Genomic DNA, 19,962 nt, shown 5'->3' with positions numbered 1-19,962 from the left:
GGGGTGACGAGAATAAGCCGATTGGGGTGACAAGAACAAGCCGATTGGGGTGACAAGAACAAGCCGATTGGGGTGACAAGAACAAGCCGATTGGGGTGACAAGAACAAGCCGATTGGGGTGACAAGAACAAGCCGATTGGGCGACAAGAACAAGCCGATTGGGGTGACAAGAACAAGCCGATTGGGGTGACAAGAACAAGCCGATTGGGGTGACAAGAACAAGCCGATTGAGGTGACAAGAACAAGCCGATTGGGGTGACAAGAACAAGCCGATTGGGGTGACAAGAACAAGCCGATTGGGGTGACAAGAACAAGCCGATTGGGGTGACAAGAACAAGCCGATTGGGGTGACAAGAACAAGCCGATTGGGGTGACAAGAACAAGCCGATTGGGGTGACAAGAACAAGCCGATTGGGGTGACAAGAACAAGCCGATTGGGGTGACGAGAATAAGCCGATTGGGGTGACAAGAACAAGCCGATTGGGGTGACAAGAACAAGCCGATTGGGGTGACAAGAACAAGCCGATTGGGGTGACAAGAACAAGCCGATTGGGGTGACAAGAACAAGCCGATTGGGCGACAAGAACAAGCCGATTGGGGTGACAAGAACAAGCCGATTGGGGTGACAAGAACAAGCCGATTGGGGTGACAAGAACAAGCCGATTGAGGTGACAAGAACAAGCCGATTGGGGTGACAAGAACAAGCCGATTGGGGTGACAAGAACAAGCCGATTGGGGTGACAAGAACAAGCCGATTGGGGTGACAAGAACAAGCCGATTGGGGTGACAAGAACAAGCCGATTGGGGTGACAAGAACAAGCCGATTGGGGTGACAAGAACAAGCCGATTGGGGTGACAAGAACAAGCCGATTGGGGTGACAAGAACAAGCCGATTGGGGTGACGAGAACAAGCCGATTGGGGTGACAAGAACAAGCCGATTGGGCGACAAGAACAAGCCGATTGGGGTGACAAGAACAAGCCGATTGGGGTGACAAGAACAAGCCGATTGGGGTGACAAGAACAAGCCGATTGGGGTGACAAGAACAAGCCGATTGGGGTGACAAGAACAAGCCGATTGGGGTGACGAGAACAAGCCGATTGGGGTGACAAGAACAAGCCGATTGGGGTGACAAGAACAAGCCGATTGGGGTGACAAGAACAAGCCGATTGGGGTGACGAGAACAAGCCGATTGGGGTGACGAGAACAAGCCGATTGGGGTGACGAGAACAAGCCGATTGGGGTGACAAGAACAAGCCGATTGGGGTGACAAGAACAAGCCGATTGGGGTGACGAGAATAAGCCGATTGGGGTGACAAGAACAAGCCGATTGGGGTGACAAGAACAAGCCGATTGGGGTGACAAGAACAAGCCGATTGGGGTGACAAGAACAAGCCGATTGGGGTGACAAGAACAAGCCGATTGGGGTGACAAGAACAAGCCGATTGGGGTGACAAGAACAAGCCGATTGGGGTGACAAGAACAAGCCGATTGGGGTGACAAGAACAAGCCGATTGGGGTGACAAGAACAAGCCGATTGGGGTGACGAGAATAAGCCGATTGGGGTGACAAGAACAAGCCGATTGGGGTGACGAGAATAAGCCGATTGGGGTGACGAGAACAAGCCGATTGGGGTGACGAGAACAAGCCGATTGGGGTGACGAGAACAAGCCGATTGGGGTGACGAGAACAAGCCGATTGGGGTGACGAGAACAAGCCGATTGGGGTGACAAGAACAAGCCGATTGGGGTGACAAGAACAAGCCGATTGGGGTGACAAGAACAAGCCGATTGGGGTGACGAGAACAAGCCGATTGGGGTGACAAGAACAAGCCGATTGGGGTGACAAGAACAAGCCGATTGGGGTGACAAGAACAAGCCGATTGGGGTGACGAGAACAAGCCGATTGGGGTGACAAGAACAAGCCGATTGGGGTGACAAGAACAAGCCGATTGGGGTGACAAGAACAAGCCGATTGGGGTGACGAGAACAAGCCGATTGGGGTGACGAGAACAAGCCGATTGGGGTGACAAGAACAAGCCGATTGGGGTGACAAGAACAAGCCGATTGGGGTGACAAGAACAAGCCGATTGGGGTGACAAGACAGGGGTGAAAACATAACCTCAATCCACTTTCGGTGGTGGAGGTAAATAATTTCAAACGAACCAATAAAGCTTCATTTTGATAACCAAGAGGCAACGTTACAGTAACAAAGCAATATTTTCTCCACCAAAATGAGAAAAAGGTCGACTTGCACCCATCTGTCAGCGTTTCATTACCAGCCACGGCATCCAGGAAGATTGGGAAGGTTCCAGCAGCCTGTGCCAACTTGGAGACGTCACGGCTGTGCCACCTTCGATTTGCAACATCATCGTCAGGGGTGAAGGCACTGCGCGGCTCATTTAGACGCACCAACCCAACCAGCTCTACCTCACCCTCCACCTGAAATATTGTTCCCCACAAGAAGATCACACAAGGTTTAAAGACCACCTGTAATGAAAACCAGTATTCTATACACATTGGAAGCTCTCCAAAGGCACAGCGAGCAACCGGTGCTTTCAGCCGTGTGTGTGTGTGTGTGTGTGTGTGTGTGTGTGTGTGTGTGTGTGTGTGTGTGTGTGTGTGTGTGTGTGTGTGTGTGTGTGTGTGTGTGTGAGAGAGAGAGAGAGAGAGAGAGAGAGAGAGAGAGATCGAGATCGAGATCGAGATCGATCCATCACCTTACAGAACGTAATGCTACATTTCCACATGCAGGACAAGTTCAGAGTTACCTTGCATGCTTCGATATAACAGGACATTGGCGATGTGCAGACTCAGATCAAAAGTGCAGACTTCAATATTTGGAGATTCCATCGCGAGATTGAATGTCATCCATCATGCCTGATTTAGTATCGACACTCATCACCCAGCATTACAAAAATGGTGTTTTCAAGTACAAGTGCATACATCATATGTGGACAGGGACAAACTTTCAGCTCCACATTTTTGTCACAAACCAACTTGTGGTGTAATGGTTAGAGCACCTGCTCCGAGTCTGGGAGGTCGGCAGTTTAAAGCGGACCCTGGCCGAGTCATAACAAAGACTTTAAAAATGGTGCTGCTTCTTTGCTTTATGTTCACCATTTAAAAACGAGAGGGAAAAGACAAACGACTATAGCTTGGCAAACATTTTGCAGGCCTGATGGGGCGAATGGCCGACTCCTGGATTGAAGTTCCTTGTAAGGACCGATTGATAACGAGATGGTATTCATACAATACTTACCCCGTGCAGCCAACTTGGTGCGAGCCAACTCTTATGTTTTTGAACGTTTTTTTTCTTTAATCCAATATGGCTGCCAGATCACGTGAGCGATTACATCATAAATTTATATTCCCTAATATAATTGTTGTGTAGATCATGCTCAATAAATTTCAAACTGATCAGACTAAGCGTTGTCCCTGTCGAATGATGGCGTCATAATTAAGGCACCAATGACGTCATCGTTAACAATACTTATTCCCCACATGGAGTTCTTGACAATGAGCCACGTTTCAATTTTTTCCATGGAGCAGTTTCGAAGATATAGAGGTGCAATGTTTTTCCAAGATGGCGCCTGTACTACATGACCTATGACGTCATAATTATCATTTCAAATTTCATCAGTAGGAGGTGCTCCGATGGTGACATTTTTGTGTCCATCAGACCAACGGTTGCAGAGAAAAAAAATTCATACTGATTGGATAAAGCATTGAACTTGTCGAAATATGACGTCATAATGAAGGCATGGGTGACATCATCATTAACATATCTTATTCCCCATGAGGAGTACTTGACAATGAGCCATGTTTCATTTTATTCCATGGAGTGGTTTCAGAGATAGAGAGGTGCATCGTTTTTAGGTTTTTCCAAGATGGCGCCCATACCACGTGACTTATGACGTCGTAATTATCATTAAAATATTCTACAGGCAGAGGCGCTCCTATGGTAAAAGATTCGTGTGAATCGGCCCAAGAGTTGATGAGAAAATGAATTTAAACAACGCAGACACATGTACGCCACACATACGGACGCACCCGATCGCTGAGCCCCGGTTTTCGCTTCGCGAGCGCAGGATAATTAAATAACATCAAGCATGGAGCAACCCGAAGGGTTATCGATGAGTGTCCAGCGAGAGCTCTCAGCCCAAATCCTGTTAAATCACAACATGGTCACTTTGATTTCCACATACCTGTCCTTTGGTCCGGGAGGCAGGGTCGAGGCGAGACATCGGCACAAACCCACGGTTAACGAGTATGGTAATCCTACGATGGCACACGGCACACAACTCCAGTCAGTGCCAGAGTACATGGGTTTGTAGTCGGCGTATGAAGCAGCGAACCCTATCCCCTTCTCCAACCTCTCACCCCAAGTCGGAGCAAACAAAAGGTGTCACCACCTGAGCACCATGCTGCGAGGTTCTTCCCACAACCCCCCTTCTACTTTCTGCCTGACCTTTATCCAGCCTCGAACGAGGCAGGATAATCATCTCGTTTCCATGATCAAATGTTCCCCGCACTCGCATGCGGCGGTACTCTAACGAGGGCATCTCGAGTGGGCTGCGGATACATCAGGAACAAGGAGTGCAAGAAGAGAAATAAATAAATAAATGATGCACATCTTGGAATTCACACACAGGTAAAATAACTAGTGCTCGCAGTTACCTTTTTACTTGTCACACGTTGAAACCTGCATTAATTAAATAATGAATATAACAGGTGAGATTTCAACATGTGTTTGTTTTACTTACAGCGTTGAAATCTGTGTATGTGTGTACACATCTTATGTTTGTCATTGTGGATTTCACAAGAATCACGAGGACATTAGGAAACAACAGAATAATCAGAGTATACGGTGGGAATGAAATGTGTGATCCAAGCATCATAAATGATGTACTCAGATGGGAACACCAAACAGGCCGATTCTCAGTCATGTGAACAATATTGAACCATTTTATAGTACTGGGGTCCATGCTGGGGTCCATATTGGGTGGGGTCCATGTTGGGGTCCATATTGGATGGGGTCCATCCTGGGTGGGGTCCATATTGGGTGGGGTCCATACTGGGTGGGGTCCATGTTGGGGTCCATATTGGGTGGGGTCCATACTGGGTGGGGTCCATGTTGGGGTCCATATTGGGTGGGGTCCATGCTGGGTGGGGACCATGCTGGGTGGGGTCCATACTGGGTGGGGTCCATATTGTGTGGGGTCCATATTGGGTGGGGTCCATGCTGGGATCCATATTGGGTGGGGTCCATGCTGGGTGGGGTCCATGCTGGGTGGGGACCATGCTGGGTGGGGTCCATACTGGGTGGGGTCCATACTGGGTGGGGTCCATATTGTGTGGGGTCCATATTGGGTGGGGTCCATGCTGGGTGGGGACCATGTTGGGGTCCATACTGGGTGGGGTCCATATTGGGTGGGGTCCATACTGGGTGGGGTCCATATTGGGTGGGGTCCATACTGGGTGGGGTCCATACTGGGTGGGGTCCATGTTGGGGTCCATATTGGGTGGGGTCCATGCTGGGTGGGGACCATGCTGGGTGGGGTCCATACTTGGTGGGGTCCATATTGTGTGGGGTCCATATTGGGTGGGGTCCATGCTGGGATCCATATTGGGTGGGGTCCATGCTGGGTGGGGTCAATGCTGGGTGGGGACCATGCTGGGTGGGGTCCATACTGGGTGGGGTCCATACTGGGTGGGGTCCATATTGGGTGGGGTCCATGCTGGGTGGGGACCATGCTGGGATCCATATTGGGTGAGGTCCATGTTCGGTGGGGACCATGCTGGGTGGGGACCATGCTGGGTGGGGTCTATATTGGGTGGGGTCTATATTGGGTGGGGTCTATATTGGGTGGGGTTCATATTGGGTGGGGTCCATGCTGGGATCCATATTGGGTGGGGTCCATGTTGGGTGGGGACCATGCTGGGTGGGGTCCATATTGGGTAGGGTCCATGTTGGGTGGAGTCCATGCTGGGTGGGGTCCATACTGGGTGGGGTCCATGCATTCATGTCATGCACAGTCACCAACGCATGTCCTGCTAGTTCATGTTAAAGAGCAACACATGTGTATCAAGCAATGTAAACGAGCATCACAAAAGTGCATGGCACCTAACGTCCTTGTCCTGCAAACGATACGCGCAAGCTTTGGATACTAAAACACCAACTGTTTAGCCAAGGATCCATAAAGTCATAAAATGGTTAATTACCTGAACGGACTCCGTCCCAGTTATCAAAACAGATTGTTTTGGCCCAGCGTCCGTTTTCCATTATAACAGGTTGAAAATGGGCAAACACACACGTGGCGTGGGGGGAAACGTACTCAGGTGGGAGGTCGACAGGTGGAGCACGCGTACGGTGTTCCAGATTCGCAATGAGGTCCTGCTTCCAAAGCAGTCTTTTCACCTGAAACAGATTTACAGCCGTATATTTTAGCTGATAACATCGATGATGGGTTAACTTGGAGCGCAGAGCCCGATAAACATTTGGGAAACTATTAACCAGCCGTATATTCTCGCTGATAACATCGATGATGGGTTAACTTGGCGAGCAGAGCCCGATAAACATTTGGGAAACTATTAACTAGCCGTATATTTTAGCTGATAACATCGATGATGGGTTAACTTAGCGAGCAGAGCCCGATAAACATTTGGGAAATTGTTAACTAGGCGTATATTTTAGCTGATAACATCGATGATGGGTTAACTTGGCGAGCAGAGCCCGATAAACATTTGGGAAACTGTTAACTCGCCGTATATTTTAGCTGATAACATCGATGATGGGTTAACTTGGCGAGCAGAGCCCGATAAACATTTGGGAAACTATTAACCAGCCGTATATTCGAGCTGATAACATCGATGATGGGTTAACTTGGCGAGCAGAGCCCGATAAACATTTGGGAAACTCTTAACTAGCCGTATCTTTTAGCTGATAACATCGATGATGGGTTAACTTAGCGAGCAGAGCCCGATAAACATTTGGGAAACTGTTAACTAGGCGTATATTTTAGCTGATAACATCGATGATGGGTTAACTTGGCGAGCAGAGCCCGATAAACATTTGGGAAACTGTTAACTCGCCGTATATTTTAGCTGATAACATCGATGATGGGTTAACTTGGCGAGCAGAGCCCGATAAACATTTGGGAAACTATTAACCAGCCGTATATTCGAGCTGATAACATCGATGATGGGTTAACTTGGCGAGCAGAGCCCGATAAACATTTGGGAAACTATTAACTAGCCGTATATTTTAGCTGATAACATCGATGATGGGTTAACTTGGAGCGCAGAGCCCGATAAACATTTGGGAAACTATTAACCAGCCGTATATTCTCGCTGATAACATCGATGATGGGTTAACTTGGCGAGCAGAGCCCGATAAACATTTGGGAAACTATTAACTAGCCGTATATTTTAGCTGATAACATCGATGATGGGTTAACTTGGCGAGCAGAGCCCGATAAACATTTGGGAAACTGTTAATTCGCCGTATATTTTAGCTGATAACATCGATGATGGGTTAACTTGGCGAGCAGAGCCCGATAAACATTTGGGAAACTATTAACCAGCCGTATATTCGAGCTGATAACATCGATGATGGGTTAACTTGGCGAGCAGAGCCCGATAAACATTTGGGAAACTATTAACTAGCCGTATATTTTAGCTGATAACATCGATGATGGGTTAACTTGGCGAGCAGAGCCCGATAAACATTTGGGAAACTGTTAACTAGCCGTATATTTTAGCTGATAACATCGATGATGGGTTAACTTGGCGAGCAGAGCCCGATAAACATTTGGTAAACTGTTAACTAGCCGTATATTTTAGCTGATAACATCGATGATGGGTTAACTTGGCGAGCAGAGCCTGATAAACATTTGGGAAACTATTAACCAGCCGTATATTCGAGCTGATAACATCGATGATGGGTTAACTTTGCAAGGAGAGCCCGATAAACATTTGGGAAACTGTTAACTAGCCGTATATTCGAGCTAATAACATCGATGATGGGTTAACTTGGCGAGCGGAGCCCGATAAACATTTGGGAAACTATTAACTAGCCGTATATTTTAGCTGATAACATCGATGATGGGTTAACTTGGCGAGCAGAGCCCGATAAACATTTGGGAAACTATTAACCAGCCGTATATTCGAGCTGATAACATCGATGATGGGTTAACTTGGCGAGCAGAGCCCGATAAACATTTGGGAAACTATTAACTAGCCGTATATTCCAGCTGATAACATCGATGATGGGTTAACTTGGCGAGCAGAGCCCGATAAACATTTGGGAAACTATTAACCAGCCGTATATTCGAGCTGATAACATCGATGATGGGTTAACTTGGCGAGCAGAGCCCGATAAACATTTGGGAAACTGTTAACTAGCCGTATCGTCCTTTACTGAAAGATGGCTCCAGCCTAGAGAAGGTGGCTGGCAAAGTTAATTTGGTGAAAGTCATGTCATTGCTACCTGCCAAGTGCCAAGTCCAAACGCTGACACAGGTACAGCTAAAAGTAGCCACTTCATCACAGGGTCCTGCTCGCCGGTTCTCTCTGTGGCCATCTTGCTTGCTCTTCTTGTCCAGGTGATTACCCGACTCGTTCTGGACCTCGCGTCCACCAAACTGGAGCCACACACCTGTGTAACCGGTGGAAACAGACACATCCAGGTTGTCATGCCACCTCCGCCGTGGATCACTGAAAATCTTTCCAATGTTTTTTTCCTCCAGGCCTCACAGTGCCATACGTCATGCTGTAATGACCATGCCATAATTGGTAACTGTGATTGCACAAATATATTTTCAACAATTCTCTTTCCAAAAACTGGTTGGATTGGTAATCGTTTATGGTTCCTTTACCCTATTAACAGCTCACTGCCAACATCGTGCTGCTCACGGTGCCGAAAATGCATCAAATCGTCCATGACCATTCTCAGTATTTGATCACGATTAAAAAGGCAGTTCATAGAGCACCTTGCGCCACGCGGTCTTGAGAAACAAGGACATGGGCACGGTCTATGAGCGACAAATGACATAAAATGCGGTAATAGTCTGTCCAGGTGTTGCTAAACGGAAGGGTTTTGAAAATGCAAAAAAGGCGATTTGTGTTCTCGAGTGCTCAGGTATATAAAGGATTTTAAAGGTTATGTTGCTTTTGAAAGTTTAAAGCCGTTGATTCATAGTCTTTTGCACTATGTTATTCAACATGTTACATTCGATGTTCATGCCTGTTGTTTGACCTTTATGACGTCCTCAAAAATACTAAGTTTCCTGTTTGGAATAATTTGAATGGAAATGAATGTAGAAGGAAGTAGAGGACGGGGAAGACCGAGAAAGACTTGGCTAAAGATGGTGGAAGAAGAAATGCGGGCAAGGGGGTTAACGAGGGGAGATGCAGAAAATAGGGCAAAATGGGGAACGTTGTCATGGGGACCGCAAGGCTAACCCCCGCTCTAGCAGGGAAAATGGCCTTTAAATGCACGTTGTTGTTGTTGTTGTTGTACTCTATTAACAGCACTTGCATGGTTATTACAGGTATCTGTACCTGTTTACCATGCCCGAGAATGTGAGAAAGTCTAAGCTACGCATGAGGATTACATATACCAAAGATACACGTGAGTGTACGTGAGTTATTCTCACAAAAGGTTCACTAAAGAGGAGGCCATGCCGAACACCCATTCAATTTGCCTTTTTCTGTGGCTTCACGCTTTTGTCAGAAATAGGAGACTTCAGGCATGTTTAGACTGTAGAACATTACCCCGTCATGTCTTTCAGTGACGTCGTTTGTCATGCAACCCACTGTGGAGAGGCTGCGAGTACAGGGCACCGACACCGATGTACTCGGGTCATAATGAAACGAAAAACGATTAAACAGCGCTGTGGTGAGATCAACGTACCAGGGAGGATCGGGCCTCACAAAGTGCGACGGGGCTTCAGACTTCCTGATGTGGAATTGCTTGGACCCCTCTGCAGATTTGCTCGAGCGAAGCACGCGTGGGATCCGTGCGGCAATGGCCGGTGTGGCACGTGATCGATGATCCCACAAGAACAAAAGTTTAAACTTTGACACAACGACAGGCTTGGTCGCCATGACGTTGGTACACCTACATCTCCAAATGCAATCTTTCACGTTGTTCTCACCGACAAGACTAATAACTCTGTAACATTTACATTCATATCCACGAGGACAACGTCATGAAAAATCAATTTGATGCCCCCAATGCAGGGTATGGACTAACCGATGTGCGCCCTCTGACGGCCAGACGGAGGAACGCCGTCATCGTCATCTTGCTCTCCTGAAGGTCCGCTCTTGGGATTGTCGCGCCAGGAAAGGTCGTTTCTCGGAAAGTGGGATCAAAGAGAAGGAGGCACCTGTCGCCACAACACTCAAATAAGCTTTAAAACATTTAACTCATTCTCCTTCAAAAACTCCCAATCACAAACATTCTGAGAAATTATAGAGCTTCTGGAATGCTTGAATAAAACATCACACACACACACACACACACACACACACACACACACACACACACACACACACACACACACACACACACACACACACACACACACACACACACACACACACACACGCTTCTGGAATGCTTGTATACTCGTGGCCAAAAATATTGGCACCCTTGCACTTTTTTCAAATAATGCACCATTTCTTCCAGAAAATTGTTTAAATTTTAAAATATTTTGGTTTCCACAAATGTATTTCTTTGCTTTACAGTGGAACAAAACAGAAAAAGGTGAAAAATTACTAAATCTTATCTTATTCCACACAGAAATCCTAAAATGGCCCGCACAATATTATTGGCACCTTTGAGAGGTTGTTAGAAATAATAAGATTTCAAGCAGGTGATTCTCCTTTCCTTTGGAATTGAACTCACCTGTGGTGAGATGCAGGTGCCTGCAATGTAAAAATCACTCATTCAACCAGTTTGAATAGAGAAAAGGAGACATTCTGCTGTTTTGTGTCCCTGTGTGGACCTCGATGAGCATGGAGAAAAGAAAGAAAACCAGAGAATTGTCTCAGGAGGTCAGACACAAGATTGTAGCCAAGCATGGACATGGATCTCAAGGCTACATCTCCATCTCCAGAGACCTTGATGTTGCTGTGTCCACCGTACGCAATGTTATTAGGAAGTTTAAGGCCCATGGCACTGCAGCCAACCTCCCTGGACGTGGCCGCAAGAGAAAACTTGATTGAAGATCGCAGTGAAGGATTGTTCGATTGGTGGAGAAAGCACCTCGATCAACTGCCAAACATATTCAAGCTGACCTTCAGACACAAGGTACGATAGTTTCAACTCGCACGATCCGTCAACAACTCAATGAAAGGGAGTTCTATGGTAAGAGACCCAGGAGGACAATGACCCCAAACACACTTCAAAAAGTACCAGGAATGGTTCAAGACAAAACGCTGGACTGTGCTGATGTGGCCAGCAAAGGGTCCAGATCCAAATCCCATTGAACACCTGTGGGGAGATCTGTAAACAGCAGTTGGGAGGAGGCACCCTTCAAATCTGGGAGAATTGGAGCAGATTGCACTAGAAAAGTGTGACAAACTTCCAGTAGAGAGGTGTAAGAAGCTCATCCATGGCTATTAGTGGGGCGGCTTAGCCCAAATATTCAAAAGAATTGTGCATTTTGTGAAACAAGCACCAAATTTGGCACAAATGTACATTAATATGTTGCGAACATTTTCAGATATTGGGCCACTTGAAATTCCGTAATTTTTTTTTTCAAATTTTTTCAAATTTCGTAATTTTAAATTTTTCGGGTGACACCGTCACAATTTCGGTCTTCGAGGCCGGCCGATAGGCAAAGTGTGACCGGAAGGGACGAGGTTCTCCTGACCACGTGGCCCTCGATCTGGGAAGCGAGAGGCGTTCCATTAGTGGACGCGCCCCTCACGCCCGACTTTTGGGCGGCCCGGCAGGCCGTTTGTTTTGACGTTCCGTGACAGGCCCCGCACCCCCACCTCCGGGCCGACCGGAAGCTTGTGCTGAGTACATCATACCTGAACAACTCAGTGAGGCAGAACACAGCAGTGCACACCAGGGTGACCCCTTCAGTGCATAAGCCAATTAACCTGTCCACTGCAGGGCATATAGAAATGAAGTTATTTTCTGCATATAATAATAATATAAGTTCAGTTCTATATAACAATTTCTGTTATCACCACTACCACTACAACTACCACTACTACAAGCTTTGTCTGGAATTTTGTGGACTAACAGACAAACAGACATACAGACAAGCTGGGATCAAAACATTACCTCCTTCCACCATTGAGTGTAGAGGTAAACATCATGGAAATTATATCATGCCCTAGATTTAATTCATGCTTACCCGTGTATTTGCTTCACTGGTTCACAAGGTCTTTTGCATACATGTAATTCAGACTCTCGTCTTCATTGCTGACCACACAATGTTCGCAACATATTAATGTACATTTGTGCCAAATTTGGTGCTTGTATCACAAAATGCACAATTCTTTTGAATATTTGGGCTAAGCCGCCCCACTATATTGGCCGGCCTCGAAGACCGAAATTGTGACGGTGTCACCCGAAAAATTTGAAATTACGAAATTTGAAAAAATTTGAAAAAAAAAATTACGGAATTTCAAGTGGCCCAATATCTGAAAATGTTCGCAACATATTAATGTACATTTGTGCCAAATTTGGTGCTTGTATCACAAAATGCACAACAGGTTTGCTATGCTGCTACACTATATAGGAAGCGCTTGACTGCAGTTATTTTGTCCAAAGGCAGTGCTACCAAATATAATGTCGAGGGTGTCAACAATTTTGTCATTGCCATTTCTTTTTATTTTCTGATTTAAAAGGATATATTACGTTTCGAATCAAAAACAAAGGTTCTGTCATATTAATAGTGAAATAAAGAATTAATAATACATTAATAGCACCATACATTAATAATAACAACAGTGAGTGGTTAGAATGATATATATATATATATATATATATATATATATATATGTACATCAGCCATTATGCGACTCCATAAGGTGAGTGGGGAACCGCCAGTAAGGTGCCCCATACAGCTACTGCTGCACCTTACCAGGAGGGGTGCCAGTTTTGATTCATACACCTGCATGAAGAAGTAAATGTATTTTATTTGCCAGATGTAGAGCACCCCTCAAGATGACCTTTTCTAGAGCATTACTTGGTTCCCCCTCAGAACACAAGGGTAGTCCAGCATGGACACGAGAATTTTTTTGAATGCCCTTATTTTGTATTGTTTGGCAATTTCTAGAAGCTATGGAATGTCCATTCTTTTCTGTAGTTTGCCACATGGCACATCCCATATAAAGGGGCCTTTTCTATGCCCCTGGCATTTTTCCCAACAATGTCCCTTCTTTTCCATAGTTTGCCACATGGCACATCCCATATAAAGGGGCCTTTTCTATGCCCCTGGCATTTTACCCAATAATGTCCCTTCTTTTCCATAGTTTGCCACGTGGCACATCCCATATAAAGAGGCCTTTTCTATGCCCTTGGCATTTTACCCAATAATGTCCCTTCTTTTCCATAGTTTGCCACATGGCACATCCCATATAAAGAGGCCTTTTCTATGCCCTTGGCATTTTTCCCAAGAATGTCCCTTCTTTTCCATAGTTTGCCACATGGCACATCCCATATAATAATAATAATAATAATGCATTTATTTTATATAGCGCTTTTCAGGAAGCCCAAAGACGCTTAAAGACGCTTTTCTATGCCCCTGGCATTTTTCCCAAGATACATTTTAAATATGAACAAAATGCATTTGTTCATTGCACAAGACTTTATTCAAGATGATATAAATATTTCAAAAAGTATAAGAAAAAAATTATTCAACCCAGATGGGATTTGAACCCACAATCCACAGATTTTGAGTCTGATGCCTTATCCATTAGGCCATGAAGCCAGCACATTAGATTTGTCTAATAATATTTTGAAGAATTATAAAGTGTGTATATATTTTTATATATTTATGTATATATATTTATATATTTAATTTTAAAGCAAAAACTATAGCAATTAGGTGGAATTTGTTTTGAAAGCCATCAACTTGATCTATTGGCCGATGTATATTCCAAGTTTCAGCTAGTTTCAATGCATAGTCCTTGAGATATGAGCGCCAACACATTTTAGACGGACGGACGGAAGGACAGACGGACAGATGGACGGGCGGACAGACACCAATGTGATTGAAAGGGTTTTCTAAATAAAACTCAAGAATGTGGAAACAGACATTGCTGAAATTTGGAACATATCACCTCAACGTACAAAGTGTTTACTTCTGAAATTTGGAACATATTACCTCGACATACAAAGTATTTACATCTGAAATTTGGAACATATTACCTCAACGTACAAAGCATTTACTTCTGAAATTTGGAACATTTTACCTTGATGTACAAAGTATTTACTTCTGAAATTTGGAACATATCACCTCAACGTACAAAGTGTTTACTTCTGAAATTTGGAACATATTACCTCGACATACAAAGTATTTACATCTGAAATTTGGAACATATTACCTCAACGTACAAAGCATTTACTTCTGAAATTTGGAACATTTTACCTTGATGTACAAAGTATTTACTTCTGAAATTTGGAACATATTACCTCGACATACAAAGTATTTACTTCTGAAATTTGGAACATATCACCTCAACGTACAAAGTGTTTACTTCTGAAATTTGGAACATATTACCTCGACATACAAAGTATTTACATCTGAAATTTGGAACATATTACCTCAACGTACAAAGCATTTACTTCTGAAATTTGGAACATTTTACCTTCATGTACAAAGTATTTACATCTGAAATTTGGAACATATTACCTCAACGTACAAAGCATTTACTTCTGAAATTTGGAACATTTTACCTTGATGTACAAAGTATTTACTTCTGAAATTTGGAACATTTTACCTTGATGTACAAAGTATTTACTTCTGAAATTTGGAACATATTACCTCGACATACAAAGTATTTACATCTGAAATTTGGAACATATTACCTCAACGTACAAAGCATTTACTTCTGAAATTTGGAACATTTTACCTTGATGTACAAAGTATTTACATCTGAAATTTGGAACATATTACCTCAACGTACAAAGCATTTACTTCTGAAATTTGCAGCCGATTTCGTCCAGTAGAAGCTGAGAGAAGTATTTTCAGCCCCCAATGTTAAAGTTGCAAACAGAGAAACGATCCCATATATAAAGGGAGGGAGAGGTGCTTTGTGCCTCCTTTGATATAGACATGATAATCTTCCGTTGGAAGGAACTTGAACACAGGAGGCCATTAGGCCCATCAAAGCCTTCATCTTTATCAAAAACTCTCTTTCTCACTCGCCCTGCACGACCCTCTCTCCACCTCACCCCCAGGAGTACCTCTGGCTACGGCTTCCCCTACGCTCCCACCTTTTGTTCATATGTGTGTTGTACCGTCCACCAAACAGTGATGACTCCATCTACATCTCGCTGTCTGATAATATGGACCAACTTCTATCCACTCATCCCAACTCTATCTTCCTCATATGTGGTGATTTAAATTGTCACCATGCCAGTTGGCTGGGTGTGGGTACCTCTCTCACCAGCCATGGCACCTCAGCAAAGGACCTCTGCGACTCACTGGGACTGACACAATCTGTCAATTTCCCGACCCGGATCTCAGGCAAGGGAGCATCTTCTCTTCTAGACTTGGTTATGACTAACTTCCCTGAAAATGTCTGCTGCTCTTCTTCTGCTCCAATCGGCTCATCTGATCATGTGCTTGTTAAAGTGGACATCTCTCTGGCCATTCTCAGAGAGCCTCCTCAGCGTCGACGAGTCTGGCATTTCACTCAGGCCAACTGGCACGGTCTTCAAGCAGCCATCAATCATCTGGACTGGCCTCCCATCTCTACTGCCTCTGACATCAACTCGTCCTGGGAATTCTTCCAAAGTAAATTGCTCTCTCTCATGCACAGATTTATCCCATCTCACCTTCAGTTGTCATACCCTTCCTCCCGTCCATGGTATACGGAATCTTGTGGTGAGGCTGTTGCCCAGAAACAACTTGCCTTTGCCTCCTGGAAAGCAAATCCAATGGAAGGAAATCTCATTTCCTTTCACAAAGCCCGAAACAAGTGTGTGTCCACCCTCAGGAAAGGCAGGAAACAATATCTCTCCACTCTCAAACCTATCTCCCTCTTCCAAATCCTGGTGGCGTCTGGTCAAATCCGTTTCGGGTGTTTGTGCCCCCTCCATCCCCTCGCTTACCTCAAACGGCTACACAGCTGACTCCGCACGTGAAAAAGCTGAATGCCTCAACTCTGTGTTTGCCTCTAAATCTTGTGTCCCAAACCCATCCCTCTCTGTACCCAGCATACCCAGTCGAACCCAGCTGTTCCTGGACTCTGTGTCCTTTCCTCCTGACAAGGTGGAAAAGTTTCTGTCAACCCTCGACTCTAATTCTGCAACTGGACCTGACGGCATCAGCCCACGGGTCCTAAAATCCTGCTCCGCCGCTCTTTCACTCCCTCTCTCTGTTCTCTTCACCCTCTCTTTTACTCAAGGTCATCTGCCATCACCTTGGAAATCAGCCAACATCACTGCTTTACACAAAAAATGTGCAAAAACAGATCCTAGTAACTACAGACCAATCAGCCTTCTCCCAATTATCAGCAATGTCATGGAATCCATCATTGCTTCGGATATCAAATCTTTCCTCTTCTCAAATGGCTTGATCTCTGATCATCAATTTGGTTTCAGACAAGGCCACTCTACTCTGGACATACTGCTTCTGCTGTCTCAACGATGGATGGAGGTCCTCAATGCCAAAACAGGAAATTAGAGCTGTCTCCCTTGACATATCATGTGCCTTCGATACCGTCTGGCACCCCGCTCTGCTCACCAAATTCTCCTCCTATGGTATCTATGGAAATCTCCACGCTTGGCTTGCGGACTTCCTCTCTAGTCGTAGTCAACGTGTGGCCCTGAATGGGTTGCTCTCATCTCCCCTTCCTGTTCAGGCTGGAGTTCCCCAAGGCAGTGTTCTGGGCCCTGTGCTTTTTCTGGTCTTCATCAATGATCTCTCTGACTCTCTTGAAAATCCTCTCTATCTCTTTGCTGATGACTCTACTCTCTGTCGCTCCATTCTTCATCCCTCAGATCGGCAGTCTGCAGCCTCCTCACTCTCTGCAGACCTGGACAAAATCACAGACTGGGCAAACAAGTGGAACATGTCTTTCAATCCTGACAAATCTCACACTCTTACGATGTCTCTCCGAAAAGACCGACTGGACAACCCTCCCATCTGCTTTCTGAACAATCCTCTCCAAGAAGTTCTGTCACTCAAGCTTTTGGGTCTCACTATCTGCCATGATCTTTCCTGGGAAAACCACATTTCCAAGCTGGCCTCCAAAGCCAGTCGCCGACTGGGCATTCTCTGTCGTGCGAAGTCCTTCCTTGGCACACCTGAGCTCCTCACCACATACAAGGCTTTCATCCGCAGCTCAATGGAATACTGCTCTCCCCTCTGGGCCGGTGCTCCTGCCTCACACCTAGCTCGTCTTCACGCTGTTGAAACCAAAGCATTCAGAATCATTGGAATCTCCCGCGATGAAGCTAACTCCAAGGGCCTTTCCCTCACTCACCGCAGGCAGGTTGGTGGTCTTTCTGTCTTCTACCGACTCCTCTCCGGTCTTGCTCCCCCAGCTCTCTCTGGGCTCTGTCCCCCAAATATTCCTACAGGTCGCACAAGATCTGCCTGCAACCCTCTTATGGTTAAACTGCCAAAATCAAGACTCTCTGCACACCTTCACTCCTTCATTCCTCTTTTCTCCCGCCTCTGGAACAAACTCCCTCACTCTCTTCAATCCCACTCCTCCCTCCAGGTCTTTAAAGCAGCTGTTCACCACCATCTCTTATCTTCGCTCATCCAAAACATTGATCTTTTCTACCCCCACTAATTTCACCCCAGATTCACTTTTTTGAAATACCAACTTCCTTCCTGGAAGTCAGCCTTGTGTTTTATACTTCTCCCACCCCTTCCCCCCCCCCCCCCCCTTTCCACGCCTCTTCCCCCAAAGCCCCCTCCCTCTCACAGATCTCCCGATGTCCCTGCTCTCAAATATTGTGTTTGTGCTTCCCCTTCTCTCCCCATCTTGTCTACCATGCCCATATTATATGTTTTGTGTGTCTGTTTGATTTTTTGTGTGGTAAATGTTAGCTTTCACGAGCCTCGATTCTGTATACAAAAAAAGAAAAAAAGCCTGCGCTGGTACGAGTCGTTTGGACAAACATTCTCTTTCATTCAATCGGACCCCATGGTCCACACTCGTCTCTACAACATGAAACACAAATCATGACAAGGACCGTTAGGCTTTGTCCATTTAAAATGCTCACAGCCGAACAAGGAAGCAGCACGAACGCGCCATTTTTAAAGCCGCCCGGGATTCGAACCAGCGACCTGCGAGACTCGGACTTGGACTCGGAGGGGACGCCCGAGCCATTGGCGGCATCCATTGTGAATTACAACACATTCTCTTGAGCATGATAGAGATCATAAAACAACAACACGGCACCTTGAATTGATGTACAGTACAGTGAATCACGGCGTTCGGAAAGGTACAAAACACGTCAACATTAGCACAACATTAACCTCGCGTATAAATACAGTATTTACGTCAATGTCCATATTTACGTCAATTCAAGAAAATCCAGGTGAGTCCGGTTTGACTTCCTCGACAATGAAGATAGTGACACCCCCAAGTTTTGTGATGTTATATGTTGGATGTTTGATTTGATGATATGTTGATGTTGGATATGTGATATTGGATATTCTTTATTAATATAACCATAGTAAATATAAAATGTTAGCTTTATAAAAGAAAGGCGAATATTTTATCCAAAAACTGTCGCAGCACATGAAAAAAAAATCAGTGCGGGAATCTTCTTCTTCATAAGCAGCACTTACACGGAAACAAGGAAGGAACAACATTTAAAACAAAATAAATAAAACATGACGTCACTATCAATGTTTATACATTTTAATCATTTTTTATTTTGCGGTAATGTATTATTTATTTATCAATTAAGATAAAAGTATTTTTGCTTCTTTATTATACGTTTGTTTAATTACCTATTGGTAACGACGATCATAGGCGGTGTATACGTTTTTCAGTTTTCCTAGCTGCTCTTTTACAATCCAGCTTGTAAATTTGATTTTAACATTTCATGTGTTACAATATTGTAGACTGAACAAAAATTTATTTCATTGATTTTTATTTCCTTTATCAACTTCATGTTACCTTAAAAATTATTTTCGTTGTCTCAATGTTACAAATGTATTTTCTTCAATGTCACTTGTGTTTACTATTTCTGTCCTTCCCGCGATGTTCTCTCTCCAGTTGGACGTGGAAACCAGCAACAATCACACCAACAGCAGCAACAATCACACCAACAGCAGCAACAATCACACCAACAGCAGCAACAACAACTTCGTTTACAGGTTCTGGCTTCTTCTTCTTTCCCGGCTCGTCGTGGTTAACAGCATGGCCGAGATACTGCTACTGCAGACTAAATTGAAAGCTGAAATCGATAAGCTGCAGAGTGTTGAGAAAGGTTCGGATGTTGACCTTTTATTTCGAATTCCCCGTTTATATGTTTTTGTGTTTATATTTCCCCTTACCTTACTCATGCTCACTACCATACCATACCGGAGGAAATTCCGGCCTGCTGATTCTCGCTTCACATCGTCCGGTATTTTGCTTGTGGTTCAGGTCCAAAGGTTTCTGCTGTGTTCTCGAATTACTCTCGCAATCTAGGAATTGGTTCACATGATTGCAGACCGGGTAGTCAGTTAGTCGGTCGGTAGGTCGTTCGGCCAGTTAGTGATTAGTCAGTCAGTTAGTTTATCGGCTAGTTAGTTAGTCTG

The 19,962-nt window shown here is 45.0% G+C and overlaps 2 protein-coding genes across 8 annotated transcripts in view; one reads left to right on the top strand and one right to left on the bottom strand.

Moving 5' to 3' along the window:
• Nucleotides 1-18,838, bottom strand: part of SURF1 (SURF1 cytochrome c oxidase assembly factor) — a 30,093-nt gene extending 11,255 nt beyond the window's left edge. The window contains exons 1-7 of one of the 7 annotated variants that reach the window (XM_078767851.1): nucleotides 18,730-18,838; nucleotides 9,915-10,389; nucleotides 8,490-8,657; nucleotides 6,337-6,419; nucleotides 4,382-4,573; nucleotides 4,207-4,279; nucleotides 2,278-2,440 (exon numbers count right to left, since the gene is read on the bottom strand). In XM_078767851.1, coding sequence (XP_078623977.1) covers nucleotides 2,278-2,440; nucleotides 4,207-4,279; nucleotides 4,382-4,573; nucleotides 6,337-6,419; nucleotides 8,490-8,582 — 604 coding nt within the window. In that variant the 5' untranslated portion in view covers nucleotides 8,583-8,657; nucleotides 9,915-10,389; nucleotides 18,730-18,838. Of the gene's footprint in view, nucleotides 1-2,277; nucleotides 2,441-4,206; nucleotides 4,280-4,381; nucleotides 4,574-6,336; nucleotides 6,420-8,489; nucleotides 8,658-9,914; nucleotides 10,390-18,431; nucleotides 18,581-18,610 lie in introns of those variants that run through there. The other 6 variants (XM_068134898.2, XM_078767850.1, XM_078767852.1 and 3 more) reach the window with 6 other exon arrangements.
• A 368-nt stretch (nucleotides 18,839-19,206) lies between these two features.
• Nucleotides 19,207-19,962, top strand: part of PFDN6 (prefoldin subunit 6) — a 29,129-nt gene continuing 28,373 nt past the window's right edge. Inside the window, exons 1-2 of the mRNA XM_068134901.2 lie at nucleotides 19,207-19,240; nucleotides 19,436-19,649. Coding sequence (XP_067991002.1) covers nucleotides 19,580-19,649 — 70 coding nt within the window. The 5' untranslated portion in view covers nucleotides 19,207-19,240; nucleotides 19,436-19,579. The remainder of the gene's footprint in view (nucleotides 19,241-19,435; nucleotides 19,650-19,962) is intronic.

The sequence above is a fragment of the Myxine glutinosa genome, chromosome 13, assembly GCF_964187855.1.
Source record: "Myxine glutinosa chromosome 13, kmMyxGlut1.1, whole genome shotgun sequence".
Classification (NCBI taxonomy): domain Eukaryota; kingdom Metazoa; phylum Chordata; class Myxini; order Myxiniformes; family Myxinidae; genus Myxine; species Myxine glutinosa.
Note: the sequence above shows the minus strand (reverse complement) of the source record. Positions and strands in the feature narration are given on the sequence as shown.